This window comes from Apteryx mantelli, chromosome 21 (genome assembly GCF_036417845.1).
Source record: "Apteryx mantelli isolate bAptMan1 chromosome 21, bAptMan1.hap1, whole genome shotgun sequence".
NCBI classification, from domain to species: domain Eukaryota; kingdom Metazoa; phylum Chordata; class Aves; order Apterygiformes; family Apterygidae; genus Apteryx; species Apteryx mantelli.
In genome coordinates, this window is record NC_089998.1 from 2108073 (window position 1) to 2130317 (window position 22245).

Here is a 22245-nt window from a genome sequence, read left to right on the forward strand (position 1 = left end):
AAAATCAGCATACTGTAATTCTCTGTGATTTTTAGACACTGTCTTAATTATCCAGGAAGGCTTTTCACTTGTACACAAAATACTGGAGAAAAAAAAAAAAAACAGATAACAAAGGGAATTAATGTTAGACTGTCTCTTTGCATTACATTTTGTGAAATATGTATAAAAACAAAGGCAATTTCCACAGAAAGACTCGTTACATAATTAAAGGTATACATAGTTAAGTCCGTATTGCCCAGAGAAAGGACAATAATAATGTTACAATCAGGTTCTTCAGAGCTCAAAAGCTGTTCATTTCCCTTTTTTCCTTTTTTTTTTAACAAAAAAAAAATTGCACTTGTTCTTGTGGCCTTCTTCACTTTTAAGATTGTCTGCCCACCCTTGATTTTTCCATGCAGCATTCTTACATAAAGCATTTTAGTTGTCAATCTTTGTATTAAAGGGTTCTCCTTTTTCCCCTTATATTTATAAGAATCTAAAGCAGCAACAAGGTCCCCATGAAAACTTGCTATTTAATTGTCCCAGTTCTTGTTGAGTGCTGCTGTGGAAAGTGACACACTTCAGCCATAGGCCAGTACTTTTCTTAAGAGTTGGTGCTCAAACTAAATCTTCTTTCAGATAAGGAGTGTGTGCACCTGTCTGAAATTCCAAAGGACAGGCCTCAGCTCCATGCGGTCTCCGTGTATTTTAGACTTCTGCATAAAAACTGCTGTGCTGTGGGCTCTCACGAGGGATTCGAGTAGTCTTTATTAAGGTATCACCCCCACAAAATAAGCAGCATTGTTGGTTGCACTTCTCTACTCAGACCTCACCAGTTGCTTTTCAGTAAGTCTGCTATAGTTCATGCGCTTTTGAAGATGCCTTTATACGCTCTGTTCTCCAACAAGCTGCTGCTGAGGCAGGGGGAGCTTTATATATGGTGTAACAACGGTGCGTAAAGCAATGTAAAGTTCCTCCTCCCCTCCACCACCTCTAATAGGGAAAGAAATATTAGAACAGCATAATAAGGGGTGGCTTATGTAACAAGCTGCTTTTCTTGGAATTAACTGCAGCTGTTATTCTTAAGCTAAGTATTTGTGCTTAGGAATGTGTTTATATCTTAAATGGTTTGTCTTCTGCTGTAGCTCTTTCATTTGGTGTTGGTGGTACTTTAATAAAATATGTAGCTCTTACTGACAAGTAGTGGTGAGCCTGCTGTTATCATCCATGCATTAGTGCTGAAATAAAGAGTAGGGTCTTGGGGATATATTCAAATTGAATGGTGCTCATAAATCACTGACATATTTTGCTGGCCTATGGATGAAAGGAAGCCATCACGGAGCAGAAAAAGCATGGCTGATAAGAGCCCATTTTTGTTAATCAAATATTCATTAAAAGAGCCTTTCCTCTGCACACATTTTTTTCTCCTTTGGAGTTCCCTTGATTGGCAACTGTTGGTAAAGTTAGTTTCTTTCTTTTTTTAATCCCTGAATTTAAGACATTAAATTTCAAACAAAATATTGTCTGAACCAATTCTATACAATAAAAATTTGTATGCTAAATAATTTGTTCCTTATTTAAAATATAAAGGAGGGCGCTATGCTCTTTTCCAACATGATGGCAGTCATTTCAGATGATTTATATAAGTCATTTTTTATTTTTTGTCATTTGTTGGGAGTTACTAACCACATTGTAAACTTGCCCCCCTTGCTGCATATTTTACATTTCTCTGCTTTACTGAAAATATGAATGAGCTGTCAGTTCTTTGTTTAGAAAGCGGTAACCTTGGAAGTGTTAGATGTTTCAATACCTTCAAAGAATTAAAAGTGCCCATTTTACAATGAAAATTCCACTTGCAGCTGAAAGAGCAGAGAAATTTAAATGGAGCTTTAGCTTCAGCCAGTCGCTTTGAAATTAACGTGAAGTTTTTGCTTCTCTGCTCTTTTCCCACTGTAGGTGGTTTTTTCATTGACAGTCCCTATTGCCAGCCTCTCAGCATCGCACCTTTTATTATTCACTTGGGCCCTCAAGATTTCTTCTCTGACTTCTAGAACCATCAGGTTGTGTGGCTCGAAATGGCATTTATACATGTCTTAAAAGCAAGAACAAACGTGGCTCGTTTTGAGGGTTCTCAACTTCAGACATGGAATCTGAGCTTTTCCTTTTTTTAAAGTGTTTTTCTCCCTTCCTTGAACTTTGTTCTATTTAATGAAAAGCAATACTTATTCCAAGCCACAGTCCTTTCTTCGGATACATAGCAATAGATGTGTATATATTTCTCCCAGTTATTTCTTTACGCTAGACGGGAAAGACTGGTGTGCCTGTGCGTGTGTGTGTGGTGGGGGACGGACAACAAAAACCCAGCAGGGTGCTTGCTTCAAGCAGTTAATCCTGCTTTGACTTTCACTATTTAAATATTGCAGAATTTTAACAGTATGACTGTATTTGCATGTTTCCTATAAAAGTTGCTACAAAGACTTGCAATGGTCACTCTTGAAGCAGTAGTGCTTTGTACCATTGCCCATGTCAGCAGACATGAAATGTAGCAAAAAAGGTGGAAGAAAAAAATAGTATTTTTTTTCCAAAGTATAACTAAATAATATTCTCCCTCTCTCTCTCCCTCTCTCTCTCTCTCTCTCTACCATATCATTTAATAAGAGGCACAAAAAGGGTAGGCCTGAACTTGACTCCCAAATGGGTTGCTTTTGTGTCTCTTAAAATTAACACCACATGATAGGAATACCTAGAATTTGATAAACCTCCAGTTCAAAAAAACCTTTGCTGCTCTAAATTTATTGTGTTTTTTTTTTCTTCTAAATATTTGTATCTTAATATTTTAAGATTATGATCAGTAATCAGCAATAATTGAAAGGTCAGATGTTTGTATGAATGTCCTTGTTTATTTAAATGGTATTGGAACATCTATATGTTGCAGCTTAAGACTTTTAAGCAGTTTTCAGCAGGTTAATGCCACTTTATTCTCATTCTCTCCGGACCTTCATAGCCATATGCACTTGTATAAAATAAGCAGAAATGTAGTGACTGTAAGCTGAGATCGTGATATAACAGGTAAGAGATTTTATTTTCAGCTTAAAGAATTTGTATTGCTTTTTCTAAAAAGTCGCATATACCTGTGACAATCTTATATACGGCACATTTTTATTATGTCTTGTTTAACTGAATGTTAAAAAAAATAATAATACATAGGTCTGAATTCCAACTTTGTATTTTTTTTAAAGGCCACTTAAAATGTTCCGGTTAAAAAAGAAAAAAATTATTTAACACTTTTAAGAAATTGTTTTGTTTTTATCAATAGACTGTTCTACTTCAAATATTTTCTCTTGTGTAGCCTAAAAAGCTGTATTGATACTGCTATGTGTTAGGCTCCGCATTCCCTGCATACTTGTGGAAAATGTTTGGGTAGGTACCAAAGCCATGACTATGGTTGGTACCGAAAGCCATACCATGGTTATAGCTATATGGAATAAAAATGTGAAGTTGAATGTGTGATATTATCTAATTAATAAGAGAGAAATTATTTCCTTAAACTATTAAAGCTAAACTCCAAATGAAAAAGGAAAGGCTTTGATGATATTACAGTTAAAATCTGCAGAGATCATATTACATTAGGCCAAATTAATTCATGAAGCAGCCAGGTTTGCTTTCCTCTTGTGGGTGCAGTGGGAGGAGGGGAAGGCAGGCAGGCAGTGATTTAACTCTGCATGAATAAATTGCTTAGCTGTAGTTTTCTAAAGCTAGAAATTAGGATAGAGCCATCCATAAATAATTACTTTCAGTTCTGTAATAAATGTTTTTACAAATATTTTATTTGGATTAGAATGGTTCTGGATTACAGCCTATGTGGTGCACATAATATGTGTAGACTTAAAATCCTTTTTTTTTTTTTTAATTTGCCTTTATATAACCTCACATTACACAAAGCTGCATAGAACAGTACTGTACAACTGCAGTACTTGTAGTATTTGAAGTTGCTGGGAACAACTTTTTATATAAAAATTAAAGAAAATAAAAAGTAGATCTTGTATTAGCATTTTAGTCTCTCAGTTCAGAGGTAAAAGCATAAAAAATCCTGACTGATCACAGTTTATACTGATGTAAAACAGGAAAACACTTAGTATGTAATACATAGTGGTAAACCAGGCCCAAAGCTTGTTGTTTTGCATCAAAATGTAACAGCAAAAATAAGCTGTTTCATGTCAATACAGAAAACATCAGTTTCAGTAAGTAACTGCATGTGTAGGTTATCCATAACTCAGGATATGTCGGGAGAGAATTCACAGGCTGATATAGAAAAATAGCTGTTAGATATTGTTAGCTTTCCTAATATAGGTGGAAACCTGATCTGACAAGTGGCCTATATATTTGCACCTGGGGAAATAAACTTAAGGAAGTTTACCAGTGACTTGCCTATTAAAGCACATAACCATTTGACTGCATTTGCAGGTGCGATTGATGAGCCATCAGCATGCCCTTCCCATTTGGGGGTGCAGATTTTCACCTGCGGTTATTTTCAAGGTGCAAACTTAGGGCTCAGTCTGAAGCTCACTTAAAATTCAATTCATTCTTTCTGCCTGTCAGGCTAAGCAATCCTCTGATAGTGGAGCAGCAGGCTGCTCTGTTTCCTTTGAAAGACATTATTTTATACGCTTCAAGGTAGTGTTAAGAGGCATTATAATGAACTCCTCTCGAGTATTCCCTTCCCAGGCTTAACTGATGACAGCCTGATGAGCACTGTCCAGTTAAAGGACTGATTAATAAAATGTCTTTCTAACTCTTATTTGATCTCCTTCTTTTTGTGGCCTTTACTTGGCACCTTAATCCATTTGTACTGGTTTCCACCAGAATTTCCATATTTTTCTGTCATTAGCCTTTTGATTCTTCCAATCCTAAACATTCTGCCCTTCTCCCTTTTGAAATTCTGTTTCTTGGATCATCTCCTTCTCCTTTTCAGTGAAAAGATATCCAATCTCTCTAATGCATTTTTGGTCACAATGCAAGTACTTATGCCCAGAATTGTCCCTCTTGGCTTTGCTCCCCTCCCCAGTAGGATGGCTACCTTTTGCTGACATGGGATCAGTCCTTAATGTGAAATATATAGTGTACTTAAGACTCCTAAATCCTGTTCTTTGAAGCAGCTTGGAATCAGTAATAAGCTCCTAAGGTGGTAAGGTTGCCTAGGAACCTGTGTCTCATTGAGAGAGACTTGAGCAAAACATTCACGTGTGCTGACATGTCACTGATGTAGGCCTCAATACACTGATACCTGGGAAAACGGTTAGAGGCTGCATTCCAACAGTAGTTTTTAATCTAACTGAAATACCAGTCTATCATTTGGTAAGTAATTTGGGTGACATCTGCCTCATCTGATGTTGCAACAAGTACTGTTTTGCTAAGGCAGAATTAGGAACTGCTTTCTTTTGCATCATACTTGCAAGATTTCTTTTAAAAGCCATCTCACAGGAGAATGGTCCAAAGTGCCTTTTCTGTGAGGTTAGAGGTCTGCAATTTTACTGCTGCTGAGCTCTGGATTTACCTTAATAGTCAAATACACAAACCTGGTTCTATGTTCTTTGTGTAGCTGCTAAGATCTTTGCCTATTTTGTAGTACTTTTTCAGTGAAGCAGAAATGTTATGTTATAGTTTGAATTGCTGGCTCAATTCTGAGAAAGTTCCTTTCAATTAGTACATATAAATAGGATGCTTGGTAAAGTCTGTGTCAATTCTCTTCCCACCTTAACTCTGTAGTTTTAGCTAAGCAGATGCTAGCATGTATTCTGAGAGATCGTGTCTGGCACAAAAGGATTAAAAGAAACCAGCACTCTCCAGTAGAGAATTGACCTGTTTAATGTATTATTTGGACTAGAGATGAATGGCATTAATTCTGGCTCATCTCCCTTCAGGGAATTTAATCCCAGTTGATTTCTTGTGCAGCTGTAGTACTGTTTTAAGAGAAGTGATGATGTGACCTTGCTGTGAGGTCATACATTCTAGAAACAGTGTTTTCCTTCATATTTCAAAATAGGTAAAAGATAAACAGAAGCTTTTTAAAAAAATCTATCAGCACATGACTTTAGGAAACACCTGGTACATCAGCCACATGATACAAATCAGGTGTTGGCACCTCTGCTTCACCAGCTGTGATGGTGAACTGAAGTTCTAAAAAGCAGTCTTTCCAGATGGAAACCCCTAAGTGCTGTACACTGCTAATCATACCTCAGGCATTGTCCTTCCTGGTGGGTGAGCCTCAGCTGGAACGTGCGTCACTTCCTAGATCTGAAGCTGTGAATTTCAAAGGAATAAGTTATTTGATGAGGTAACTAAAGTCTTGCTTCTCCAGCCATGAGAGATTTCTCCAGGCACATCCTATCTAGTTTTAAGGAAACCAGATTGGTTTGGAAGGACAGTGCTGTCTTGTGCTAAAGTTGTTTTAACTGTGATACAAATAACATATAAAAATCTTCCCAAACTTTTTGAGATTTAATTCCATCACCATTTGCTGCTTGAACGATTGTGTTGCAGCACAAGAGTGAGTGACTGTGAAAGGGCTTGGCTAGCAAAAAGCATGGTAAATGATGCTTTTTGCCATCACGTCTTCTCTCTGCCAATGCTTGCTGTCTGCTGTATCCCTTAAACACACATTCAGGAGCTGGAATACAGTGACCTTATTCCTGGGCATCGTGCCACCCGGATAGAGGGAGGCCAGCCTGTACCCATGAAGTGAATGTGTAACATGCGGCCTCTGTTGCCCAAGCAATTTCTGTTGGAAACAGTGCACAATCCAACCCTCACAAAGGCGATTTAGTTCCTGGGTAGGTGGTTCCTAATCTGTCTAATTTGCTGTCATGCAGCCAATATGAGTTAATTAGATGATTCAGCAATTGTCATAGCTCCCACTTAATGTGCTGTAAGCCCTGCTGACAGGACTTTCCCTGGAATTAAATGCCTTTTTTTCCTGCAAATTTCTCCCCTCCCCCTTATCTTTTTTGATCTCCTTCTAGCTTCCCAGTAAATAACCAATTCTCTCAAAATACAGTACTTCTACAACATACAGATATTTCTGATATGAGATTCTCAATACTTGTAATCAACCTATGAAGAGCTTCAGGGAAACAAAAAGTTTTCCTACAAATCTTTTAACTTCTTAATGCACCAAGAGACTATTATTTCCAGTCAGTTACAAATATCTGCAACAACTATCTTGGTATCTTTGCTCACTGGAGAGAGGGCTAGGATTCTTTCTTTAAGAACACTTGCCTTCTGGCAGGAAAAGGATCTAAAAAGTGTCATAATAAAAGACTATGCCCTCTAGCCACTGAAAGAGCTTAATTGGGCAAAGGTGTACAGCTCTAAAATTATTTGAGGGTTATGCCTTTCACTGACTATTGAAAAAATTTCCCTGACCACAACTTCCTTGCATTATTAGGAAGCAGAAAATGAAGGAGTAGCAGCATGAAGATTTTTCAGTTGGTCTAGGAAACAATCTCTCATTTGGCTGTTCAACTATGGTACATCAATTTCTTGGCCCTTCTTCTAGAGTTGCTGGCATTTATTGCTATCTTGGAGTTAATGTACCATCCCTGATCCAGTCTAGCAATGTCCTCAAAGAGCAAGTCTGGCAGTCGCTGTATTTTCAGTCACTGATCCCCTGAAAGGAACAGTCTAAGAGCATATGGTCCCTTGATTCCATTTGTGATTCTACATCTACCCTTCTGAGAGCCTGCGGATCATCACAGGCTAGAGGTCAGATTCCTGAACATCTCTCCAGAACTGTGTAAATGAAGAGCAAGCAGACAGTACTTCAGTGCTTAATCAGACATAATTGCAAGTTTCCCTCTGCCTCTTTTGCTCATTAGGTTATCATTCTGTATCAGAACTCATTGCCTTTAGCTAAGTTTTCTTAAAAAGCTGCCTGTTACTTAATCAAGGGGAAAATATGTCCCCCAGCTTCAGATGAGTTCCAAGTCACAGGCTCCTACTTCCTGAGGCTCTAGGAAACAGCACAAGAACTCTGTCATGACAGATCGTCTTGGATACATAATGAAATATGTAAAGTTCAGATTGCTGTTCTCAGTCCTGAAGCAGACTGGGACCTCTCCTCTCTGGCATTAAAAGAATGAAAATGAGTTCTGCTGGACTCATGGAGGAGTTCTGCTAAGTGCAGTTGTACTGTCTTAAAAACCCATAACTCAGCTTGAATGTTCAGAGCACATGGGCCCTCTCTAAACTTCCTGTTGAATAAATCTCTTGAAAAATAAGATACTTTATTGACTTGTTTAAAGCAAAACAAAGGGATGTTTTAGTCCCTCCTTAGCTTAATTTGTCTCATCTAAAGCCATACCTATTAAAGTGCAGATTCTTTAGTGCCCCTGAAACATCATTCTTTTTTCCTCCTGCTCATAGGAACAGGAGTGATTCAGCACTTCATTTGGTTAGTCGTCTGTAATTGATGATTAAGATAATATGAGAACATGAAAATGACAAATATGCCTATTCCTTTAGTCTGGGGTCTTCTAGAAGAGGGGATGCCCCTTCTGCTAGGCCTGTCTGGTAACGCGTAGGCAATGTACTGTCCTGCTAAAATTAGCTGTGTTAGTTTTTTAAGAGGCCAGGTCGTCTCAGCATAAGGTTTAAATTCAGTAAAGTGATTTTTTTTTTCCAATTCCTGTGGCTGTGTGAAATATTCAGACCAAATATTTACCTTAATATTTAACAGGAGTTGGATGATTGTGATACATGAAAATCTGCAGTTCTAAATATAATTTCTTATTTTGCATACTGTTTTTTCTTGTATTTGGTGCCTTAACTCTGCACATCTAATGTCATGTATACTGTACCATAGGAAGTTTAATGGTTAAGTGTACTTTAAAAGAAGTCATCAAGCTAGTCTACAGAAACTGTAGCAAAAACTGAAGCCTTCTCAGTGGGGGAGCTCTCTTCCATGTTTCATTAATAATCCATTGATAAACAAGAGTTGCAAGAATTTAAATAGCATATGAAATTTTTAACCACAGATTGAGACTGAATGATCTGATTTCCAGTTTCAAAGGTCTGTGGCAATAGGATAATTAAAGGTACAGTCTCTTCTATGCTATGTAAGTAAACAACATCAAAATGTTTTATAGCTGGCCAGAAGTGGATGTTTGTGAAAACATGTGGGCTGCTATCTCTATTAGAACAAATTCCACTACTTCTAAAAGGCATTAATTGGATGTAATTGGCTATCTTCTACCCATTGGTAAAGGAGAGCTGGAATGTGTCACAGCTGCTATTAATTTTTAAGTCCAAGACAGCATGTGGACTTAAGCCTCATTCCTGCCTCTTGCCTGGATCTAGAAGCTCCTTATGCTGCTCTGCAGTTTGCTTGGGGTAGTACAGCTTCTACTTGAACACATTTGCTTGCTGCATGCATCTGGTCTAGCAGTAGAATAGATGGAGGTGAGAGAGAGAGAGACAGACAGACAGAGACAGAAGAGAAAAATGAAGCTAGAATGTTCTTCTCCAGTCTTAAAGGCTGAGCAACACAGGTAGGAAGTCAGAGGAAAAGTTACACTGCTTTTCCCAGGGCCATAAATACAGTGTATGGTAAAAACAGGAGGTTTATGTCTATTATGGTAAACCAGCAGCTAAGTACCCTGCTAATTTTTTTTAAATATTTTATGAGAAATTAGCTAAGAGATTTAAGCTATCCATATAGCAGACTAAAAGCTGTCAGTCATGTTACTGCAGCAGATTACATTTTTCTTCTGCTTCAGTAACCAGGAATAGGATGGAAAGATTTCAAGAGGAAGAGGAGGAACAGGAGAAATCCAGTGAGCAAACTGTATTTCCTGATGCAGTCTTATTCAAAATAGAAAGACTGCTCTATGCAGTGTATATAGCATACAATTAAATTTTAGTAAGGAAAGGAATATTCATAATTTTCCTTAGAGGAATATTAGTAACTTATTTATACAATGCCCACAGTATTCTAGACCACTTGCTTTTAAATAGAACAGCGTGGCAACAAGGGAAAGCAGATGCTGTTTCCACAACTGCATGTTGTTATGTACATATTAAAGTTCACTAATACTGATATAACTAGTCATGACAAACTTACAGTACCTTCATCCTATTAGAAAAGTGTATTTTGACATTCTATCCACTTCTATTTTTTTTAAGCTAGAAGGGAGTTAATTATAGCACTGATCTGTTTCTAAAGGAGTAGAGCAGAAGGTAAGTTTTGACTTCATACTTTGAAGTTGCTATGAATAAGTTGATTAAACAGTGTTCCATGGAAACAGCCTGATGTACTTATTTTCTTTGTGCTGATTTCTCTGTTCTTAGAAAAGCACAAGCTTGTGTAAGCGTAATCAATACAGTTACTCAGGGTCCTGTGTCAGCTCAGCAGTGGACACTAACTGCATCTTAAGTCAACAGGCACATATAAATCAAGCTTAATTAAGAGGAACAGAACATCCTGGCAGGTCTTGGATTACTACTGGCACTGTTACAATTTAATGATCTATGCATACGGAAATATGTGTATTTCTGCACTCCTAATGTATCTTGTAGTTCTGTAAATGCATCCTGTACACTAACAAAGCAAAACAAAGTCAGTGTAGGAAAGTCTTGTTCATTCATTATTCCCACAAAGAACTGTTTATAAGCAGAAGTAATACTGCTCAAAGAATTGTAGTGGGCTGAAGAACAGTATTCAGAGCAGTCCAGCTTTTGAAAATTTAGTGATGATAGGAATTTGGTTATGAAACTCCTAATTTGTTGGACTTTTTTTTTCGCCCCCTGTTTTCTTCCAACTAATATCATTGCTTCCCTGCTCAAAGTTACAGGATAAAGACTAGTGTAGCTTTCTAATAACAGCTATTGCATAGAAATAAACATAAACTGGAAGAAAACAAAGGCTGTGCTGCAGACAGCATATTCAACTATACAGAGCCATTCTCTGGGCAATGCTGCGTAATTTAGGCCTGGTAAATATGCCTTCAGGGGCAACACGACACAGAACAGATGTTTAAAAAATAAAAAAGCCTTGAAGCTTTGTCCAGTTACATATTTACTTCTCACTGAAAGAGGGGCAGATATGTTCTTACACACTTGATGAGTTATAGATCAGAGACCACAAAGGCTCTTAAAGGACAAATGTTTTAAAGCTAGTCTCCTTTTGGACAGAAAAGGGAGGAAGCTGACTCTGTCTTCCAGTTCCAAAATGCAGTGTCATATTTGTGATCCTAACCTTAAATCAATATTTATTGATCAAACTAACTAAGCTTTTTAGGTCAACAAGCTCTCTACGAAGCAATTCTGTTCTCCTCTCAAGCCTTTGCAGGGGTCAACAACTGGTGCTTAATTACTACTACTGCTGCAGAATGTCACCTGTCCTCCAGCTGTCCCAGAATCATTCTGGGGCATTTGCACTCCAGAAGAGAGCAACACTGTTGGGGGGAGGAGGGGGGGGTGGATGGGACTGTCATAAAGCACTGAAATAATATGGCAGAGTAAGTCCCATTGGGCTATGTGCTTTTTAAAGTTTGGCTCAGTTCTTAGAGACAAAGTTGAGTGTGAAACCTGTATTTGCCAAACATATCTGCCCTTCGATGAGGAGAACTATGGAAAGGAGCAGCACAACTGGAAAGTCTGAGGAAAAGCTGGTGTTTGGGGAGTCCGACTCATCATTTACAAACTTTTTTTTTCACATGGGTAAGCTAACACCCACCAACAATCTCCATCTAATTCATCAATTCAAAAAATTGGTGCAAGTTTGGGCTAAAGTGTCCCTGTCCTATAACCCAAACTACCACCATCAATCCATCTGAAGGATTTTTAAATAAAGAATCATCAGGAAGGAGAGCCTTGTTAAGTTTGCATGCTGGCAGGCAGACCAGAAATCTGGCAATACAGTATAATGTTACTTTTCTGATGACAATAACTTCCCAAAAAAGGAAAAGGAGGCAGTGCTTTGGGGCAGTGTTTCATGCTCAACAAGTTTGTAGAGGGGAAGGAATGCAATTCTATAAATCAATTGTACTGTATTTCTGTTTCTAGACTTGAATGAATTTCACTTTTCCTTTGTGGGTCAGTATAGTAAGCATTAAAGAAAAAAAAAATCTATTTTTCTAAATCTCTTTCACAACTGGAGAGATCTGACCTGTAGCCAACAGATGGGTTTATTTATCCACAGAGGATAGAGTGTTTATTTTTACACTAAGATTGGATATGGCATTGAATAAGAAATATGACCTTTGAACTATTTAAACCTTAAAACGCTATCAACAAATTTCATAATGAGTAATATGGTGGATGATTCCATCTTTCTTCCCAGTAAGTTGCGCTCTCAAAAGAAGTTACCCAGAAATAAACTTCTGAGTGAAGTAGAAAGATCCTTGTGGCCTAATTACAGAATACTTTCAAAACATTTAAGATTTCTCCTGGTTTGTAGCTCATAGAAAACACTGCTGTTGAAACTTTTCCTAACTATACTGTAAATAACATAACATCAAATAAAGCAATTTGGCAATAATCTTAGTTAGTTAGTTGTATCATAAAAAAGTGTAATCAGAATACTCACTGTGTCTTATTTTGGTATCAGTTGAGTGGGAAGAAAAATAACTGCACACTGAATTTTAAAGTGGGCTGTATCTACTCACTAGCCAAAAAAGCCTGCAAATGTAAAGTAAATGGAACATTCTTTGTACATTAAGTTGCTTCCTCATGTGATGCTGTACCTTGTATACTTGGCTTCATTTGACTTCTGTGTTATGGTCTGTATGCCAGCCGCTGTTATTAAATGTACACAACACTGATATCTGCACTGTAATCTTGGTTCATTTGCCACTGATTGTAACCTAATGCTACGGACTTCTCTGTATATAAGACCCTAACCATGTTCCGCTTGCTTCCAACAGAATACAATAAAGGCTTATCTCTGTAAACAGGCATTATGTCCTTATAACTGATTTGATTTGTTGGTGTTGCTGTTTCCAGTGAAGAAACTGGCCTTTCATTTTTTGGAGCCTGGTGAAGCCAAGCCACAGAAGTCCATTCTGCTTTAGTCAGGTAACAGGCTCAAGCAGAAAGGCGAGACAGGTTTCCCTACATTGCTCTGTTTTGTCAGAGGTATTATTAGCAAAACTTTGTTTCTGACAAGGGACCACAAACCACATTTAAACCGCGTGTAATGAGCGGCATGCATTCCTTCACAAAGGTTGGGTGAATAGAGGACACAAGGCTAGTTCTTGCACATGCATGCTAAGCACTGAAGTTATGTAAATACCATTGGGTGTTAGCCAATGAAAGCAGTAAAATAAAGTCCAAAGAAAGCTGTGATGAGATTAATCAGGAAGGTAAGTTTTACCCAAAATGAAAATGGGGCATTTCCTAGCATGGTAGTTAATTACAAAAACTGGACATCTATTTTCTTAAAAGATTAAATACACAGAAGGAAGTAAAGTTTCTCTCACAAACTTGTCTTCCCCCCCACCCCCACCCCCAACTCCACTGTATTTCCTACACTGTTAAATTCCTGTGGTCCCAGTTTGTCCTTTGAGGTCTCAAATACATCCAAGCACCTTCCCTGTTCAGGGACATCTAAGGCACAAGTTGAGGATGCTTCAAGAATTCTCCTGTGTGATTTTGTTGTTCTTGTTTTTCCTAAATGCCACAACTCATGCTATGATTTACTGGAACACACCATTTTTTTTCTTGTTGCCCTGGAATTACAGAATACAATTTTATTCTATTCTGTTAACACAGAGAAGTCATTTTATCATATCCCCTTACCTTTTCTTAGAACAGTGGGGTTTTGGATTTTTTTTTTCTCCCTGGTCTTGAATTCAGCTTTTTTTTTTCCAAGAGGTGTAAGTGCAGCGGTCATTAATCAAATTCAGAGGATATCAACCTGGAAGAAGGATTAAAATCTAGTGTGAGCTGACTGCAGCTGTGCACGCTCTCAATAAAACTAGTTGTTTGGAAACCCACAGCTCAGTGTTATGTGACAATTGGAACAGGACTCAATGTGAGACTTGTGCATGCAACAAAACAGCGTACAGCCAGCTGAGTGTGCTGCTGTGAGGCAAGTAAGTCAGTTATGCACATAAGAGCCAATGAGGGAGCACTAAGCTAAAACCAACTAAACTGTGTTTCATTTAAAATGCAGAGCTGCATCAAATATTTAGCAAACAATATCCATAAAGAATTAGCCCATGGTCAGTTAAGGAAACATCATTAAAACTTGGCTGAAACAGAGGCCAGTTTTACCCAATATATCAGAGTAATACTTTAGCAATGTACATGCCCAATGTTAGCTAGCTTATTAAGAGCTCGTTCAGAAAGCTACCCCATGATTATCATTTCAGAGGTCTTGAGAAGGCTGATGGCTCTTCAGCAGCAGTCTGGTAACTGCTGGTCTGTGACAGACAAGTGAAATGAGCTGGGCCCACTGCAGGAGCTTGCTGATGTTCTGTGGCCTCACGGGAATGAAAGGAGGTGTAGATAAAAGACTGAAGCATGGGATGAGTAATACAATAATGATTCCAGAGTGATAAAGGAGGCTGGAATGTCCATCTCTCCTCACTGTAAAACTGCCCCACATTTCCTGCTTGGAGGTTTATCCCTGTCCTGCTGTGCCTAACCTAAATTTGCAGGCAGTTAACACTGTGTCTCGCTTAGGAGAAACAGGAAGTTGCTATTTGTGCACCCTTCGTACTCTCTGATACTACCAAAAAACCAAAAACCAACCAACCAAACAAAAACCAAACAACCCTGAAAAGTCAAGTCTACTTTTTCTGGGCATAATGCAGTCTCTCTATCACCTCAAATCCAAACACCATCAACCTGCAGATGAAAGCACACAGTGAAATCTGCATTAAAAAGAAAAGATCCTTCTCTCATAGTCAGTCCCTCCCCACTGTTGCTTGACTGCTATAGCCACATCCCATGTTGGCACAGCAATGAAGGATACAGGCAGAGGGAACCATCTGCTTAACAAGCAGGAAGCCCAGTTTATCTTACTGTGACCGCCATTACCTTGAAAAAGGGTGTATTTGATTACAGAGAAAGCAGAAAAATTTGATTTATTGACTGATGTCCATGCAACTAACAAACCAGCTTGTCACTTCCACATGCAAAGAATTGATGCATCTGTAAATCAGCCCAAAAACTCAGAGAACTGACTACAGTCTCACTTTGTAATAAACACACAACAATGTAAATTCCACATCCTACTGTGTCTAAATCTCAGCAGCCTGATTTAGCTACGTGCCAGTTCCTCTTTCTTATGAATAAAGAACAGATCCCAACAGCAACACTGCAAAGCTTTCTAGCAGGCATTTGGGACGCTGAGGGTGGACAAAGGCCCCTATTTACTCAAAAGCATTCTTATGGTCTGTGTACAGCAAACATGAAACCATCCCTCATGCTGGTCTATTTTAAGAGACTTGCAAAACAATAAAGAAAAGCAGTTAATGGAGAGTGAAAGTAGAGTTCTTTAATATTATCTCAACCATAAGGATGTCTATGTTCCTCAGACTGGCAGACACCTTCCACAAGGCTGCTAGAGACAGTTGATACCAGGTTTCCTTGGGGGGGGGGGGGGGGGAATAGAAGGCTTTCATCTCAGCTTTTAGATTTTTGAAGCCATATGCACATGACTGACAGTCTGAACCACAGGCCTACCTGCCACAGGATACTGGTAACTTGGGTTACAATTCTTAGCTGCCACTCAGAGCAAAGACGTAAGCATGGAATCAATTCCTGTTTTTCCACAAAGAGCACATAAGAGGCCAGATTACAAAACTGTCCACTGGATACCAGATGCAGTGGTCTAAATTCAAGCCACAGACTGTAGTCTCACACAGCTATTGCCATGCCTTTCAGTCCCACCATCAAACACCTTGTCTCCCAAAGGCTAAAGGAGTCTCCATCGCTGCTGCAGAACTCCCTACTGGCACTTCCATTTACTTGGTACTACCTAGCCTTACCAAGCAAGCCTTCAGTATAGTAACTTCTTCACCATGACTGTCACCCCTGCTAAGTTAGCACAAATTCTTTGTAGACAGCACCTTTCTGTCTGCAAGAAGAGAAATGTCAGCTCACTTAATTGCTCACGATGTAATGCTGACTTCAGTCCTTTCCTGCAGGATTGAGTTCCAGCATGTCAGCTAGAAAGAGTTCTTCTCCTTCCCATTTGCTAAGCTGTAAATCATCCTCCCCTTTTGTCACCCCAATCCTTGGTAAGCTCAGTTTAAAAATAAATAAATAAATAATAAAAAATGGAGATCCTGATGCTTTCAGGGCCTTGAATTCATCTTCACTTTGGGTTATACATTCCAGCACATTTATTTATTTTTAAAGGTATAAAAAAAGCCTGTGTGTACTCTCATTTTAATAACACGGAGAGAGGCTTTCTCGCTCCAGGCATGAACACAAGGCAAAAAGCGAAGCAGGGCTTTGGATCTCAATAAAGGGTCACATACCCCAACACAAATAGCATTTCCCTATAGTGCCCTTTCCTCAGGTGCTGACACACGCCAAAGATGCGATTTCCTGCTTGCAGGAAAGGCAAACTCAGCCCTCTGCTGGTTATAATTTATTCAAGAGGGTTTGTTGTTTTTGTTTTTTAATCTGGGGGGCTACTGAGTACAGCAGAAGAGGAAAGGCTAACACTGGGCAAGACGATAAACAGTGGCTCCATAAATCAAATTATGTTGCCCTGCAAAGGAGCTCCAGACAAACTCCTACATTAGTGACACCTCAGGACTTGATGTGGTAACAGAACTTTTGCATTCAACCCAGAGCAAGCATGTGGACAGAGATCCGAGTTGCAAAATACAGGTCAGTTCTCCTAGTTTTAATGCACAGCCTGGTTTTGAGAAAGATGTTGTTACATATTGAAGCTACATAACTTCCTGTGTCTGCAGCTTGCAGACTGCAGAGATCTGTGGGTGCCTCAGTATAGGCTGTGAATAAACAAACCTGAAAGACAGAGACCAGATCCCTGCAACTAGGGGAAGTGTGAAGAGAGCTTTCTCCATCTTCTATTAATACAGTTATTCCAAAAACCTTCCTTACACTGCTTAAGATGAAAGGCTTCAAAACCCAGAAGATTAAGCCAACTTGCATGAAACTACTCCAAACTGACTCTGATGGCTCCATTTCTAGGCAACCTCAGAAGAAAGCTGCTTTTGGAGAGAAAGCCAAGAGCTCAGTTTGCCAGGCTCAACCACAAACGGCACATCTTATTCAAGCTGATTTCATTTCATGCTGTCAAGAGCGAAGGGAGAGTCCGGCGCTGTACCTGGTAGAAGGATGTGATTGTTCCTACACAACAGCTTTGTATTTGGAGATGGAAGGCACAGAAATCAATGAGCCATTCCCATGATAGGGCAGTTTAAGAAAACAATCTGTCCCTCACAGCGCTAGCTGACCCGTACAGAAAAGGGTTCATCACAGATTCTTTGCCGGACTAGAACACACCCAGCTTAGGAGACAGAAGCGTTCAAGTGAAAGGTGAGGAATACACTGTATTCTGGTAGGTGAGATGACTCTCACTGGGAGCAAATGGATGAAGATCTAGGCAAAATTTAGGCCTTCCCAATTACACTACCTGGCCTCCTCACTTTAACCATGAATATGAGCAACAACTGCAACTTCTAAAGACATTAAGAGCTCTGATCAGGCTGTTGGGGACCTAGTGGTTTCTAAAAACAGTCTGTTAGTGCAATGCTTATACTAAAGGCACCCAGGAGCTATACAGTTTGCTGTTCATGGCAGTGCTAGAAGCAGACATCTCATCCATAATTCAGAGAAGTCTGGCACAGGCTTCCATAGCCCCTCTGGCATGCTGGGTTTTTAACCACGCCATGCAAAACACCTTAGGGAGCTGCATAGTTTTCTTCTCTTCGAAATGCTATCCTTGCCCCCCATGCTAGATGGGCTCTTCTTCCACAAGTGAGTCTCAGGGGGATTCTGCAGCAGTCCTGCCATGTCCTGGGCAGGCAGAGAGGTCAGATATATACTACTCTGCAAGCAACAGCCTTCAGCCTCCTCCTCCCTCCCATACATTCAGACTGGTGCACGGTTATTAAATAACCATAAAATCCACTTTAAACCACTATAAGCCTTCAGGGCATAGAAGGGTATTAGGCTACTTCCTCCTTTTCTGGCCAAGAACTGTGCCAAAACTACAGTAGTTCTCTACGGTATTCTTAAAAGAATTGACAAAAAACCCTTTGCTCACACTGTGAATGCTCCTAGTAGCACAGCTCTCAGCCTCATCTCAGCAAATATTTTACCTCCCTTTCTCATGCATAGAAACTGAATGAAACCTGCACTGCAGCTTTCTTTTCCCTACCTGGGATAAACTGGCCAGATAGTAGATTTGAAAAACCTAATCAGGAGTCATTCTAGCATCACCTCCCAAAGGGCATTTATGGACGTGGCTCCAAGGTCACTCTATGCTCAATCGCCTAGACAACTCTATGCATCAGCAGATGCTCACAGCAGGGAATTTAAATGCACAGTTTTGGCAAAGTCATGGTATATGCTTACTGTAGGTTCTGTGTGATGAGGGCTTCTGTTTCATATCTAGCAGGCTGCAAATCTATCACTATTGCACTTGTTACTCTGCTGGCATTTCTTAGCCCTTCATAGGAACAGGGTTCTCTTCACACACACACACCCCCCCCCCACACGCCTTTCACCCTTGCATCATTTCAGAGCCTGCAGAAATAGCCAGTTTACTAAGGCTGTGAATATCTGAGTTATCCCGCCAGCCAGCAGTGGAATGTCACATGCAACGCCAGCAATGCAGGGTCTCAACAGTGACTAAGACAGATATGCCCATTAGACACTGTTCAGGAAGTACCCCACTGAAAGACCAAATCATACCAAGAACTTCTTTCCACAGCAACATCAGACCACTGCCTAAGGGCACAAAAGGCTATAATGAACCCAAAAACAGAAACCCAAGCCTTGAAAGACCCAACGTATCATAACCAAGACCATGGTCAAAGAGAGAGCTCTTGGATGAAGAGCTTAGGGTTCAAGCATATGAGAAGAGGGGACACTGCACACATATTCAGCACATATATTCAGGAAAGACAGGTCAGAACTATGTTGTGATTTCTCTAAGTCTTGCACTGAAATCAGGATTCTCCTCCCCGGGCTGGCACAGCACAGGTTGAATACTCTTGCATCACCTCAGAACCTGTATCTAGGCTTATAGATGTGTTCTACATCTTCCTAACTATGCCAGGGTAGACAAAACCCAGGGCTGGAAGAGCAGAAACCACTGGCCAGAAAGAAATGCAGAGGCCATGTTACATGTGCTCTGCTCAGGATGCTTCATGACTCCTTTTAACAAAGTAGGCTGCACACACACATACTTTCTCAGAAAAACTGTAGAGGCTGTTCCTCAACTTCCTTCACTTGACTCTGTCGCTGCAAAGAAGTTAGGCCCTCTCAGACCCTTTTAAAGCTGTATGAACTGCTATTTTCATTTGTTTATTTCTACTTAAATATTTGCTCTATGCATGAAAACCAGCTAGCTACTTCCTGTTAAAACCTCCCTCTGCTCCACTAGCTGAAACTCTTAGGTCTGACAAACACTCTGGCTGCCTTCATCAGTTGACAAGAAAAGGAACTACTTTTCAGTGATAAACCAATGAAAAATGCATCATTCTAGAGTCTGGGAGTCCAGAGTGGCTGTGTTTCTATCTGAAGGGTTGTAGAATCTTGCTAAAAATTGTGACATTCATCATACAAGCTGTTGACTAAGGAGAATCTCTTCAACAGCATAGCTAAAACAACTTGCTAACTTCTATAAAAGAATCTGTGCTTTGAAGAGAATTGTCACCTCCAGAGACAGTCACGTACAAAGTTAAGCTGTACACTGAAGGCCATACAGGGAGATCATGGTAAAGCAAACAATTTAGGTCACATCACCTCCAAATGTACCTCAGTATTAAAGCTCATTAAAAAATACTTTTCCCCTAATATTTGAATTAAGCAAAATTTGAAGTTTTTCATCGTATTTTGAAAAGCTTTTTACAATAATGTGATAAATTGTTGCTATGAAGCTTGCTATGCCTCATATTAACCATTATTAATAAAGCATGAGAGTAACAGAAAGACCAATTAGTACTATTAACCAAGCTCAAGATGTATTACGAATACATCTCATAGATTAATCCAAACACACTTCAATTTTACTACACTTCCTCTTAGCAGTAGCCTTTTTGTGCAAGTACATAACACAACTCTCAGAACAGAGACTCACAGGAGAGGAATGTGAAATGTTCTAGGTCTTGTAACTACTCCAAGTATCCTGCAGACTGTAGATTTTCCATCTGCTAGAAGGAAATGAGAGTTCATATAGAGGTATGACTAATGCTGGGCACCTAATATCCTTAGATTCCTTGGCTTAATGACTTGAACAGATCTAAATAACTCATTCAAACAACTGACAATCTATAAAGTTTAATGACAAGGATCAGCATGCTGAAAGTGGAAGGTCTTCATATTAAGCTTTACACCACGAACATGTGTCTTCCAGATCCAGCTGTGCCAGTGCAACGGGTCCCTGCCCCTAGCAGCTTTGTCACTGTCACCCTGCCAGAGACTTAACTGTTACAGAACCAGAAGTTCAGCATAGATTTGAGCATCCTAAGGAAAAACCAAATAAATCAAAATAAAGCATGGAAAAAGCACTCACAAGAAAGCACTTGTAAGAAAGCACCTGCAAGTTTTTTACTTTTCTTTCTTTAGCTCTTCTTTATTTATTAAGACACACTGACATGTGTAGATTTAATATGATAGGCCAAGCACTCTCAATAATGTATGTAGTTAGAATATGACAGTAAAAAGAGAAACATTATCTTAAAATTTGCATCTCTGGCTGGATGCTGTTGGTATCCTGACAGAGTCTATCAGTTCACTGCTTCAATTGCCTAATTGCTGAATTTTACTGAGATAGACTTTAGCTCCCTACAAGTATAGAGAACTTTCAATTTAACATTAAAAGACCATTTAAGAAAGTTAATTTCTGTTAAGAATCTCACTATTTAATCCTGCTCCTTAGGAGTCTTGCAGGGTCCAGGATTTTTACAGTGCCATCTGTGGCAGTTTCGTCTGCGCCAATTTGGGCCAAATTATGTAAGATAATTACTCAAGTAGAAATAAAAAGAAATTCAAAAAACTGGTTAGCAAACTGCTTCTGCAGTTTTGAAAACGGAGTCAGATAAATCGTATACTCCTCCTATCATCTCAAAAGTAAAAAAATCAGAAAAGTTCTATTTACAACAGTTTTTACCCTGTATAACTCAGGTGTGTAAACACATAGGCTATAGAATTTTTTTCTGTACACAGACTTCCGCACACAAAAAGCTTCTTCTACGCATCTCTAATAGGCATTATTTAAGTGATTCCCTGTGCTATGACTTACAGGAGTGGATTTTCTTCTTATTCCAGCTGTCTTTATTCCAGCACCAGAATACAACCAACATTCAGCAGAATCTGCAAAAGGGAAAGGGAAACCAGAAAGTGCCTTAACCTGCTCAACAGTTAGTGATCTGATTGGCTTCTTGTTGCGCTGGGTCTCCAAGGGGAGAACAGTGCAAGGCAGCCACTCATCAGATTATAGATCAAGCAGTTCAAGTGGACAACGCTTTATTAGTTCTCACATCCTATTTCAAAGCCTTCCACTTCAGGAGGCCTCGCTTCGCTTCTTGTCAAAGCAGAGAACAAACCAGTCTACAACTGCAACAAGGTGGCATAAAAATGACCCCTGGGAAGAGAAGGTGCTGATGCTACACGTGAAGTGAACCTACAACCTTCCTCAACCTGAGGGGCCTACGGAGTCGTCCGCAAAGGGCAGGCAGGAGGACACAGCAACTTAAACCGTGTGGGAGTTGGAGCAAGTTTTACCTCGTCACCACGATGGCCTTTAACGCGCTACCGAGTCCAGCAGAGTTTTCTCCCCAGAGTATTACCAATTTCAGGCGATTAATACCTTCTTCCACACCACTGCCGTTCTCCCCTGCGCTGGTGGCCCCCGGGCACCTGCAGGTCCCGCTGCGGGTGCCGGGGAGAGCTCGAGGAGCGCGGCCGGCTGAGGGGGCCCCACACGCCGCGGATGCCCCTTGGGCAACACCGGGAACCGCCGCGCAGCCGGACCTCGGCACTGGGGGCACCGACCCCGCAGCTGCCCTCGGGGACCGTCCAGTGTGCCCGGCCGCACTGCCTGGGCAGACCCAG

The 22245-nt window shown here is 39.9% G+C and overlaps 1 protein-coding gene and 1 long non-coding RNA gene across 3 annotated transcripts in view; one reads left to right on the top strand and one right to left on the bottom strand.

The window, feature by feature from the left end:
• Positions 1-3214, top strand: part of STRBP (spermatid perinuclear RNA binding protein) — a 73978-nt gene extending 70764 nt beyond the window's left edge. The window contains exon 18 of the mRNA XM_067308856.1: positions 2984-3214. Within this exon, the coding sequence (XP_067164957.1) occupies positions 2984-3006 (23 nt within the window). The 3' untranslated portion in view covers positions 3007-3214. The remainder of the gene's footprint in view (positions 1-2983) is intronic.
• On the bottom strand, positions 36-21508 carry LOC106495987 (uncharacterized). Of its 2 annotated transcripts, none has more exons than XR_001294521.1 (4): positions 21434-21508; positions 13774-13891; positions 6214-6279; positions 36-82 (listed from the first exon to the last, which is right to left on the bottom strand). It is a non-coding gene; the product is annotated as an uncharacterized lncRNA (long non-coding RNA). The 2 variants fall into 2 exon arrangements; XR_010886121.1 differs by lacking the exon at positions 21434-21508 and adding an exon at positions 20270-20294.
• Between the last annotated feature and the right edge of the window lie 737 nt (positions 21509-22245).